The following is a 12616-nucleotide window of genomic DNA, read 5'->3' as shown; positions in this document are numbered from 1 at the left end:
CAAAAACAAAACCAAAGTGGAAAAAAAAGTTCCACTTCCATTCAGGATGTTTTCCCTGGAACCGGATCGGGATCAGCTAGAGGCCACGTATAGCTAGGAGCTAGGTCGATGTAAGATGAAAGCTTCAAAGGACGTTAATAGACGTCGCCGACCCGAAAGTATAACAATGTTAACCAAACGAACCAAAGGATGTTTATATCGCTGATGATACCACCAACCGCCGTTTCCACGCAACGATGATAATAAAAAAAATATATAATAAATACACACGCAGTGCCGGATACCACGAAATGCCACAAATCCATGCCCGGCGGCTATAATTGCGCTAAAGACAAATATAACAGAAAAAAAAAAACGGGGGGAAAATAAAATTGCGTGAGCATCAAGTACAGAGAGGTTAGCGCAACTTCCCGTCTTGTAGAAAATGCAAACTCTAATTGATTTCTACGAATGGAGTAAAAGCGATAAGACGGCATGTACCAATAATTCGCGAGAAAAAAACGAAACGTGGAAAAGACGCTGTTGCCTTGGAACAATTGTACAATGTCGGTCGCGCATGAGGCGTCGACGTCATGCACGACATGGGGTCGTCTACTCACCAGACCTCCAAGCCGAGTACCGAGAATCCAAACATTAGCAAGAAACTCAGAAACAACATGCTGCCCTATAGGGCTGGGCCCTTCTTCTACACACGAAGCCGCAAATAGAACGTAGTGGTGAAAGAGCGTGTTGTTACACATAGGCGGCACGAAAAGGGGACCCCCCCTTTTTTTTTGGTTATTGTTGTTGTTGTTGTTGTTGTTGTTGTTGTTGTTGTTGTTAACAGTTGATGACGCATATGGAAGCGTTCACTGCCGACAACGATTGCGCGAATGAATGAACAAGCGTCACGGTCCACTAGCGGGCGGTTCGAATGCGTGTACGCAAAAATAGTCGCAATCTACCGCAATTTTTATATGTAAAGGAAATTTCCCCCTTTAAACGGAAATGAAAGGAACAAAAAAAAAATATGTTCATTTTTTTAATCATTTAACGAGGTCGGGTTAAGAGCTGTCGCGGACGCCCACGCCCGGAGCGATACCGGTATGCTCGTTAGTAGCGCTATCTAATAATATCAACAGTCATCGTGACAAAGGGAAATTTGACGTCATCTAGTGACATCATCGGCTGAGAAGTCGGCAAAGTCGTTAGCGATAGGGGGAAAAAAAATGTTCCTCATTAAGGAATAATCACTGGAAATATATAAAAACAAAACGTGCAGTTTAGATAAGTAAAATTGAAGGATGCGAGTTGTTGTCGTATGGCGATTGCGAGTTTCGCTATTACCGACACAATCAACTTTTTAAAAACAATTCGCCGACTTTTAGGGTACCGGTTTTATTTCGCATCAACACGGAAGAGAGGACAGTTTGTTAAAAAGAAAAAAATCAAAGAGCGGCGGACCAACGTTCTGCGTGACACCGGCAAAGTTTTTGAAACCTTGCGAAACGTGAGGCAGTTGTACAACGGCTTGAATGAACGGGCACGTTTTACATGTCGTGAAAAAAAAAAAAATCAAAAAGATAAACGAAAAAATCGCTCGTATTTGATCAGCACAATCTAAAAGGCGGGGTCGTTTGGTGGCGGGGAGGACTGGCACGTAAGAGGATGTCGTGCAAGGATGACTCATACGTCAAGTAGTTAACAAAAATAATCTGCCGTCACGCTATTGGAAATCCGGTAAACGATAATGCGTGAAAAAAAAATAATACTGACGAGGAAAAACGACGTACAAAAAAAAATAATTTGTCTGAAATCATTTTTTAAAAATTTGATGACCTTAAGAAAAAAAAAAAAAAACAATTAGAAAAAAAAAGGGATGGGGGAGAGAAAAGGAAAAAGAAATTGGTATTCAGCTGAATGGCGGAAACCCGGATGTTGGTTGGGAAGAGATTGAGACCTAGCGATAAAAATGTGACCTGAAAACATTCGAATCTAAGCCCCACCCATGTAGACAGGCAGACTTTCTTGACGTGAGAGTGAATCGACCAAGAGGTCACTCTTCAACGTATTCGCCCCCCTTTTTAAACACAAAACCCCGATCTATTTTTGTCGATTTCTCCTCACAAAAGATGCAGCTACAAATTTTTTTTTTTTTTTTTGTTCACCTTCCTACCAAGAAAGTAAACACGTCCAGTCTTGCCCATTAACAGCGATTGATCGGTTGGAACGGTGAGCGAAAATTAGTTTGTCGGTTTTCCCGTGTCTTTTGAAACGTTATCGAAGATAGTAGGGGGAAAAAAAAGCCAATAAAAGAGATTTTGTTTTTGTAAAGAGGGGATAGAAAAAAAAAAAAAAAAAGAGGCTGTAACTCCCGTCGGAAGTGGAATGTCGCCTCCCGGCGGCAATGTTGGAGAAGAGAAAAGTGATTTCGAAATACCCCCGTCCGCCTCCACACGTATAACGCACGCACAGTGAGCGAAAAGGATGTTTAAAAAGGGCTCAGTCTCAGCCGCCTGGTATTCATTTCAATCCGCTCCACGGAGAACTGCACTCATCTCTTCCTTTTTCTCTACCCTTCAATTTAATTTATTTATTTTGGCCGAAGTTCTCTTTTTTTCCCCCCGTCCCGAAAAAGTGATTCAAGTGTGACCCCCCCCCCCCCCACCCAAGAAAAACAGGCCATCCATCGTTCTAATTTATTACTCGCCCGTTTCACCCCATTGCAAATAGCGTCATGAATCTAGTGAGTTTTCATTCATCGGATTTGCTTCAAAGTTTGTTTTTTTTAAAAATCGTTTTTCATTTTCCATTGAATGGAAAATGATACCAAACTTCCATTTCCTGCTAGCGCTTAGTCGGAGACTGTTTCAGTTTCGCGACCTTTAAAATAAAAACAAAAGGACAAAACAAAACACAACTAACGTTCAATTTGTTTCAGGTTATCCATATGACGTTGGCCGTCATCTTCGCAATTCATTCCGCAGATTCTTCCGTATGGACGGTCCGTAGGGACGTTTCAAATCCATCCGCATCATCACACAGAGTGGCACGAAGAGCCTCGCTACCCTATTGGTTGCGCGAGCTTCGCAATGGCGGTCGTTTAAATTCGGCGGGAATTATGCGAAAAAACCGCCACACCGAAGACATCTTCGTCGACGGCGACGCTGCCGTCGACGTCGCTTTGGAGCCTTACATTCAACAAGCGTCGAACACGGGAAACGTGATGGAACCGAACACGGAAGACGATATGATTTTCGGAGCCGCTAATGGGGACAAAGTGGTTGTTAAGGAAGCCGATGCAATGGAAGGCGCTCCCGCAATCGATTTCGGTGTGCAAGATCGAATGAAGAATAGGTTCCCACATCACGGACGTCGTCCCGGTTGCAATAAGACGGAGAGCGTCGGTGCTAGCGAGGCCGACAGATCGGCAATGGCTGACGTTTCATCTTCGCTCGACTCCATCAATCAACCCGTTTGGACGCCGGTAGTGAACGAATCTCAGTGCCAATCTTACGGATCGTCGCAGTTTTGCGAGGACGTGACCAATTATCCAGCGTGAGTTTTCCAATCCACATTCATCATGTACACCATTTCCCTTTTTTTTCCCTTTTTCAAATTTTTTTTTTTTTCAAAAGTGCCATCTAGCGAGTAAAAGTTACAAAAATCGCAAAAATTTAAAAAAAAAAAACTAAATTCTTTTTTTTTTTTCCTTTCAACAACAGGGAGGCCATCAAAGAGATCCTTATGTCTGATAACGGGAGTCTGTTGACTACGTTTTTCGCCGATAACATTGTAAGTCGCAAACAGCTGGCCAAATACGTTCGGCAATGTTCTCTTTTCATGACACAACCCAATTTTGTGATGACAGCAACCGTTGGCGTCGAGTAGCCAGCCGGACGAATCCATGATATTGGCCCAGCGCAAACCCGACTTAAGTACGGCAGTGACATCGCACGCCATTAATACCCGAATCAAACCGTTAGCAACGTCCGCCACTGATATTCTACCTCTTTGCGATTCAAAGGTATAAAAAAAACGCGTACATGTTATCCTCATTGCGCATCATTCAATTTGATTTCCGCATTTTTTGTTTATAAATAGACTGACTTCTTGTTCCCGAAATCGGCCAGAAGTAAAGACAATGAAATGTTGATGATCGTCAACCAAGACAACATCTCGCAGCCAATCACCGTCGAGACTTGTCGGTAAGGGAAAAAAGGAATAACAAACAAAACAAACGAAACAAGAAAATGTTTCACACGGCGCTAAGATATTAAGCGCTTTGAAGAGTGCGGGATAAGAAACCCGCCAATTTTCAAACTAGGCTCTTCAGAGAGGACAAGTTCTCCACGTGATGTAGGTTAGACCGTCGACATATAGTTTAATGGCACAAGGTTGGAAGAGTATGTACATGTGTACTCTCCGATGTAGTTGTGCTCGCTGATGGCCAAGTAAAGGAATGCGGGAAATGTTCAGGCTCACTAATTTCCCACGTCAACGTTGACCGCGACCCAGTTGCGCGGCGGTTAATTATAATCGTTCGGGCTCGGTCTTACAACATCCGAGCGATTAACTGAGCGCAAAAGAAACGAAAGAAAAAGATGCGCAACGAAAAACTTAAAATGTCAAACGTTATTGGCTCATTTTCTTTCCTTACTAAAATTTACGCAAATTTCAAAAAAAATTGAAAGAAAAAAGGCAACATTTTTCCTTATTTCTTTTTTTTTTTTTTTTTTTTTTTTTTTTTGTCTTTTCAAGAGGTGAAAATAAGCCGTGCCATCATGCAGAAAATTTCCCGGCCGGATTCAAAGCTGTTTGTATGCAGAAATTTGTCACACAGTAAGTCACCCAGTAAATTGTTTAAAAAACAAAACAAAACAAAAAAAAACTAATTCAATTCCAATCGACATTTGCAGTCATTTGGCAGCGATCAAAAACGGCAAGATCGTTCGTGAAGCCTTCACCTTTCCATCCTGTTGCGTCTGCGTTCTCAGGCAACCGTTCTTGGATTCACGCTCCAACGTAAATGTTCAAACTATTTCTTAAAAATGTGTGCCATGAAAACAAAAAAAGATGGGACGCCGAACGTCGGTATCAATGTTAAACGTAACATTTGAATCGCTTCTTTCGATTTTAGATTCCATCGAGTATTTCGAGAAGGGCCATCATGCCATCGGCTCAGCAACGGATGGCAGCTGAGATAGACGGACATCGATGGCAATAGGACTGTTTTGTTTTTACTCTTGGCTGGACGCGGGCTTCAACGATGTCAGGTTGCAAATAACGGTAACGTTTGCTGTTGTCCTTGACGTCGGACCCTTTAAGTGTCCGGCTAAAAGAAAATAGGAAGAACCCATACAACATACTCTTTGACTCGCTACTTCTCATCGAACTCTAGAATTGTTTTCCCAATATTTGTTTGCAATTGTTCCTTTCACTTTATCAACGAAGGATTTTCAAAGAAAAAAAAAAACAAACTCCCGGAATTAGAAAAACAACTCAAAAAACAAAAACCGATGCAACTGAAGTTGTCGCTCCAAGTCCGGTAGTTTTTTTTTTTTTTTTTTTTTTTTTTTTTGCCTCACTCAAAAATATTCAGCAATTGTTAAAAAAAAAAATAATAATGCTCGATCATTTTCCCCAATTTTAATTTATTCGAAAAATGTTGTTTCCTTGCAACGAGAAGAAAATCGTTTCGACTCACAAAAACAAGAATCGCAACCATATCAGCCATGCACGTGAATTATTTATGTCACCCACCCACCCACCCACCCACTCGTTTGATCATGTCCAACGCTGGCACACTGCAATTGAAATCGACTACCTTTAATATATCGCCAGTTTCATGTTGATGGCCTTTATGTTACGCCTTACCCCAATGTTGCCTTGCTGCAGTGCCACGACCCACAAAAAGACTAAAAGAGCGGCAGTATTGATTGGTTGCTTCATCAACGGACCATGTCGCCCCTCTTCGCCTTTTCCTTTTCCTACTCCTATTCTTTTATTTTTCTTTTTATTTGTTACACAATGTGAGATGAGACGTAACGGTCAGCATTTCCCGATGATAGAAGATTGCTCGTCTATACGCCGCCATCACCCCCTACTTTTCTTCCTTATCCCTGATCTGCCTACTAATGCCTTTCGTATTTCATTTTTTTTTTTTCCGTTTTCCTACTCAATCCTTTGTGTTTTCTTTTTTCTTTGTTTTCTTAATGGCCGCCTCTGTTCAAAGAGCGCAACCGTGTGTTCCGCGGGGTCGAGAGATCGCGCACCGCATAAACCGACAATATAATGTCACACGAATATCCAACCTAATCTTTTTCGTCTTTCTGAAAAAACAAAAAAACAAAACAAAAACAAATCAAGATAAAATCCCGTGACGTCAAACGCCAAATATAGCCGGTAAAAAAAAAAAAAACCCTTGGTTAATAATGATAGCTTATTATTAACTTTGAGCCGTTTATTGGCGGAAGTGGAATGCGCGGGTACGTTTAATGGTGTGAACTTGTCGACGATTGTGCGCGTTTTGTTTCGACCGTCCGCAATAATATGCTAGCACACAGCATGTCCCCAATTTTTTTTTTGTTTCTTTTGTTAATGCTACTTGCCCCGAGAAAAAGAAGAAAAAAAAAATAAATAGAGGTGGTAAATATAACAAACTCACGATGTTTTGTACTGTCCGGTCGTTCGGCCAGTCGGTCGCTACCTTCCTAATCTGTCACCGTCAACTGCAACAACACAGGTCTATTGTTCTCGCAAAAATGATTTCTTTTTTCTTCTTTTTTGGCGGACCCGATTTTTTAATTTTTAAACGAAAAGAATGGATGTCATTTTTTAACGAAACAAGAAAACCCCATTTTTTTTGTTTTGTTCCAAGTTGAAAGGTAAAGTCGATACGTGCAACAAGGAAACGAAAAAAAAAAAAAAAAAAATTAATATTAACGATGCGTGCCCATATTTGCAAAAGAGAGAGAGGATATAAATCGCACGTGCGGACTCGCTGGTGAAAGTATTCGAAAAGAGGTGAAGAAAGTTTCGCTTTTACCGACGGCGATGCGTCCGCCCCGTCGGTGAGGAAACGCTGTTGGTATATGGAAAAAAGGTTCGAGGCCGCTGTTCGACCTGCATATCGGCTGGCAGAAAAGAAGAAAATAAAAAGAGAAAAAGAATCCGGTATCAAGTGAAAGCTTTCTCGGCATCGCCATTTTCTTTTAGCCTAAAGATCCACATTTGAATATGCAAAAGAAGGAAGAAAAAAGAAGATAAAAGCGGCCCACTTTTTCATTGTTGTTTTTGAAGTCATCTTTCGTGACTTGCGGCTTTTAACCCCTTCCAGCATCCCGTCATCCAGCCACTAATGCGCACATTCCCATTGCATTGTATCGCACTACATTCAACTGATGGCAACGTAGCACATCGAACAAAATAGAAAATATGCATTTAAATACAATAATCAACCGCGTTTTATTTTTTGCTCCAGTCTGGTAGCCATCAAAATTCATTCGACGTGGTCGGAAGTTGAATAAAAAATTTTCTATTTTGATTTGGTGGTAAGGATCCAATATGAAATCTAAAGCCTCATATTTTCTCTCCTCAAGCGGATGCGTGAAAAAAAAAAAAAAAGAAAGTTCGTCTATAGCTTTGAATTTTTTGTTTACGTTCTTATGGTAAGAAAAGAAAAGGCGCTGACGGTCTCAACCACTTCAACTATTCATATGATTTCCTCCGTCTTTCTCACCCCCCACTTTTTTTTTTTATTGGGTGTGTTAGTCGGCTGGCCAGCGGCGGAGCGGGGGCCACGTTACTCAGCCTTGTCAAATATAGAGTCAAGCAACACGCAGGGCGGGAAATCTAGGCGTCGAGGGTACGCGTTATATATACTGGCCAGAAAAATAAGAGACCCGAGGCTTTGGGTTAATCTCCCTATTTCACGCTTTATATGTGCGACGGTAGCGACACACTTGAAAAGCCGGCGTTCCCGCCGGGAAAGGGTTCCGAGAAATATAGGTAGGGAAAAATCACAATAATCTTGGAAATAGAGTCACACCCGCCTTCAAATCCACATTCAAATTTGAAAAGAAAAAAAAAAGTTGAAGCCAAGAAATAAAATTAAAACATTAGAAATAACGCAATCCGATCAAACGAGATAAACAAAAACAAAATCCCAAATAAAAAGCCAATAAAGCGAAAAAAAAAAAATGTATACAGAAAAGAAAGTAGTGATATAGTGGAGACGGAAAAGAGAAGATGTTCGTGAAGTTCAGGCTCGATCGCGTTCTTGTTCCACCCCAACTGTTCTTTATCCCCCCCCCCCCTGCCTGTGTAAGATTCCCGAAGAGAGGGGGAGAGAGAGAGAGAGAGAGACTCATTACGATAGAGATGTATATCGCCGCCATATCTCGCATGCGTAAACACCGTAACCGCCGACCGCGCCGCGCCGACATAATAATCTATAAGAAAATTGCCGCTCTAATGATTTTAGATCGACTTCCTACACCTTATTGGGCAATGACGAGTGTTTACGTATCGACAGTAGAGGACGGAGAAAGTTTTAAAGACAAACTTTTTCTTGGTTTGTTTCTAATAAAAAAAAAGAAAAAAAAAAAAAAAAAAAGAATGCGATACATCATCGGATGCATCTCGGTCGATATCATTACAACCAGGATATAACAAAAGAAGTAGGACCCTGTGCGTGTTGGCCGGGCCACTCGAGTCGCACGGACGGAACACACGAAATAGAAAAAAGTAGAATATAAACGCAATCGTTTGTACGGATAGAGCAAATCGGTCACACCGGGTACGAAAACAAAATACTCAATGAATAAGAAAAAAAAGGAGGGACCTTGGTCCAACAGCGTGTAAAAATACATTTAAAGCATTTACGCCGGCCGCCTGGTCAGACAAACATAAAAAAAAACAATACAAAAATTGATGGATAGATTCCGTGTTGAGTGGATTTGTTTTGGTTAAAGGCGATTCGATTCTAGTTGGGGAAAGATCGAGTACACTAATGTATCGTGATCGTTATTAGCGCTACAAGAGTCAGCGGGACAGTGGAAGAATTTTGAATAATTTCAGAGACCGACCTGCAAGCCAAATTTTCTAGTCACACGAAAACGGCTTAGCCGTGCTGCCAAGTTGCCTTTCTCTCAATCCCCCCCCCCCCCCACACACACACACAAAAAAATAGACCCTAAAGAAGAAAGAGAAAGAGGAAACTTTTCCCCTTCAAGACCATTTTCTCCGATGCAAATCGTCTCAGAGAGAAGGACGCATTGCGTCACCCACATATTTGAGCGGTTTTCCAAAAAAATTCCTCTTTTTTTTTTTATTTATTTTGTTTTTCCTCCATAAAAAATTCCCCGATTTTAAGTTTGCACATTTTCTCGTCCATTTTTCTACCCCGCGACATGTTACACATCACCCTGTTTTTTTTGTTTTTTTTCTTTCTCTCATCTGTTTGCGGTGATGTTATTATTGCACTTGGTCGATTTCCAATTCACGATAGTCTCTCGCCAAATAGTGTGGTCTTCTTCTTTCAGTTGGCGCATTTTTTTGTTTTTGTTTTTGTTTCGGACGCTGATAAAAGCCAACAGGTAACCCTCCCTTATGTGGTTGGTAACAGCCCTCGGTGAAGTAGGCAACTTGGAAGGGGGCATGTCCAATGGAGCAGCCCGTTGTCAGGGGGCCAGCTCGGCGAGAGGAGGGAAATGAAGACGAACAGAAAAAAGAGAGAGAGCGAAATGAGGTCTTGGTATAAAAACGGTCGGCCGGCCAAGAACTGGCGTCATTTTAAACAACGGTGTCTCTTGTTTCGGACGCTAAAGCCAATACATTCGATAACAAGAAGAAGAAAAAAAATAACATTTCCGCTAGCGTTTATCTAAAAAAAACAAAACAAAAAAAAACTCGTTCCATCTACATTTATCGCAAAGGATTCCAAGAGAATTATTCGTTGAAGAATCCCAGTCAGTTTTCATTGAAGAAGAAAAATACAAACAAAATAGCCAATCATGGCAAGGGTAAGTTGATTTTGTTTTGTTTTTTTAAACCCACATCTTAGTTTTGACACCCCCACATTTTGTGTTTAAAAAAACGCTTGGGAATTGTTCGTAATTTGTGTTTGAAGTGGATGGGGGCCGAATGCCAGAGACATTGGGGACGTTGGTAAGATTACACTAATCCTGACGTACGGGATGCCAACGTGAAAGCATCCTTCTTCCAGCTGTGCGCAACTGTCAACCACAGACGGACATAATAGAAGAACGTAAAAAAAAAAAAAAAAAAAAATACAGTACGAAAACATTTTGCGGTTTCCCTAACAAGATTTCAAAAGGGCAAAGACATTAGCGAACGCTCGGGTCTTAAAGCAAAAACATTCCGCTTTGGATTACCATACGAAAGCAATTCATTTCAAGTAGAGATCCATACTAGATTATTTAAATTATGGCTAAACAACTGACCTAGTAAACAACTGCCATTTTTTACCACAAAGAGAAACGCAATTTCTTTCGTCTTCTCCTAGTAGAAAAAACAAACAAACAAAATAATTCAGGAAACGAAGAACCCCCCTCTAATTATTCATTCCCCCCCCCCTCACTCTTCAACTGCCCCATCTTCTTGAAGAGGGGGGGGGGACGGTGAAACCAACAGAAAGAAGGTTACAACATCAGGTAATACGTCCACGACGACAAAAAAAAAGGAATTTAATCAATTGCCAAAGTTCGTTGTTGTTGGAAGAGAACACAAGAATGGTGAGCAGCCCATTTTCTGACCCATCATCCGCTTTCTCTCCATTTTGCGCGTAATGCGTTTGAATACCCTGGGAAGGATGGGCAAAAAACAAAAAAAATTATCATATTAGCCTAGCGGGCAGGTGAAGTTTGGAGAAAGTTTCGCTTCGTGTGACGTGACTCAAGTCGATCATAACGAATGAAAGATGAGGACGTGCAATCGAGTGGAACGCCTCTCTCTTCCTTAAAGGCGTTTTAAAGCATAAAGCGATCGTCGTTTAAATTTTCAAAACAAAACAAAACAAAAAAAAAACCTCCGAACACGACCTTAAAAGATTAAGTTTGTGACGCGCATTGTTACGCGTAACAATTGCTGTTGAAACGAAGGAGAAACGATAAATCGAGTGGGTCAAGCCGGACAGCCGTTTGTTTCCTAACGTGTTACTTCCAGTTACAACCGTGAAGGGACAAAACAAACCAACGCTCATTTTTCTTTTTTTCGAATTGTTGGTAAGCATTTAGATGATTAATTTTGGCGACATTTCTTTTTTTTTTCTTTTACGACAGGTGATATCTTTGTTGCTTTGTTTGGCGCTTTTGGCGTCCCTGGCGCTCGTCGACGCTGGCAAGAAGAAGCAAAAGGGCCATTCGTATCCAGTTCCGCAAAAGGTGATCATCTTACAAGCCGGACCTAGTGCCACTTATCCGTGGGTAGGACATTGCCCACCCAAGGGTAAATGCAAGCATTTCTACAAAGTCGCCCGGCCTCCGTTTCCTTCCTTCCTGCCACCAGCTCCCCGTCTGCCTTACTACGCTCCTGCTCAATACGCTCCAGCGCCCTATTCGGCTCCAGTTTACACTCCACCGGCTCCTCTTTATTCTCAACCCGAGCCCGTTTACTCTCAACAACCCGAATCCGCCTACCCGCCTCAATCTGCGCCCGTTTACAACCAACAACCCGAACCCGTGTATAACCAGCAACCCGAACCCGTGTACAACCAGCAACCCGAACCCGTGTACAACCAACAACCCGAACCCGTATACAACCAACAACCCGAACCCGTATACAACCAACAACCCGAGCCCGCGTACAACCAACAACCCGAGCCCGCCTACCCCCAACAATCGGAGCCCGTTTATTCTCAACCAGCTCCCGTTTACCCCGAACAAAACGAACCTGTTTACTCTGAACCTGCCCCAACTTATTCGCAGCCGGGTCCAGTAGATTCCGCACTGGCCCAATCTCCTTCAGACTACTCCGCTCCGCAATCCTTTTCCGAGTCCGTCGTCCCCGCGTATTCTCAACTGGAAACTGTACCCGATCTGCCAAAAGCCAATTTCGCTATTCAAGAAGTATCCGCCCCGGAATTCAATTACGGCTCTGGATCGTCTGACATTGGTTCCAGCGAATCTCAGTCTTATTCGGAAGCCTCTTCCGTCCCTGTTTACTCCGGTCCGGAATCTCATGCTGTAGCTGAAATTGAAACGGTGCCCGTTGAAGAAGCAGCCTATGGTCCGACAGAACCAACAGGTTATTCCGGCTCATCCAGCGGCGAGATTCAACAAGAAATCGTCCAATACGTCGAGCAGCCAGCGTTGGAAAACGCCCAGCAAATCGACAATTACCAACATCAAGATCCGGAATTGGCGGAATTTTTCAATGATCCCATCTTTCATCAAGATGCCTACGCAAACATCGCTCCGTCCGAAGCGCCCCAGCTGGACATTTACCAGCAAGAGGACGCATCGTTCCAGCCAACGGATCAGGCCGACAACTACGGCGAACGGATACGGCCACGAGGAGGCCGTCGCTAAACGTTGCTGCACGCCATTCCAAAATCTGCATGTTTTTTTTTCTAAAGCGTTTCATCATTTTCAAAATAGTTTAGATCCGTTCATTG

General features: G+C 42.4%; 3 protein-coding genes across 3 annotated transcripts in view; all 3 read left to right on the top strand.

Moving 5' to 3' along the window:
* The window catches only part of LOC130691834 (uncharacterized), a 53131-nt gene that overhangs the window by 27162 nt on the left and 13353 nt on the right, over positions 1-12616 (top strand). The window lies entirely within an intron of this gene.
* On the top strand, positions 2603-5641 carry LOC130691854 (uncharacterized). The gene is made up of 8 exons (XM_057514870.2): positions 2603-2725; positions 2921-3537; positions 3705-3774; positions 3851-4006; positions 4084-4187; positions 4741-4821; positions 4899-5004; positions 5120-5641. The coding sequence occupies exons 1-8, from the start codon at positions 2717-2719 to the stop codon at positions 5204-5206; spliced, it is 1230 nt and encodes a 409-aa protein (XP_057370853.1). The 5' UTR covers positions 2603-2716; the 3' UTR covers positions 5207-5641.
* LOC130691850 (uncharacterized) lies at positions 9785-12552 on the top strand. Its single transcript, XM_057514863.2, has 2 exons — positions 9785-10004; positions 11283-12552. The coding sequence occupies exons 1-2, from the start codon at positions 9996-9998 to the stop codon at positions 12528-12530; spliced, it is 1257 nt and encodes a 418-aa protein (XP_057370846.1). The 5' UTR covers positions 9785-9995; the 3' UTR covers positions 12531-12552.

Source organism: Daphnia carinata, chromosome 1 (genome assembly GCF_022539665.2).
Source record: "Daphnia carinata strain CSIRO-1 chromosome 1, CSIRO_AGI_Dcar_HiC_V3, whole genome shotgun sequence".
Classification (NCBI taxonomy): domain Eukaryota; kingdom Metazoa; phylum Arthropoda; class Branchiopoda; order Diplostraca; family Daphniidae; genus Daphnia; species Daphnia carinata.
The sequence above is the reverse complement of the archived record's forward strand: the minus strand, read 5'-3'. Positions and strand labels throughout refer to the sequence as shown.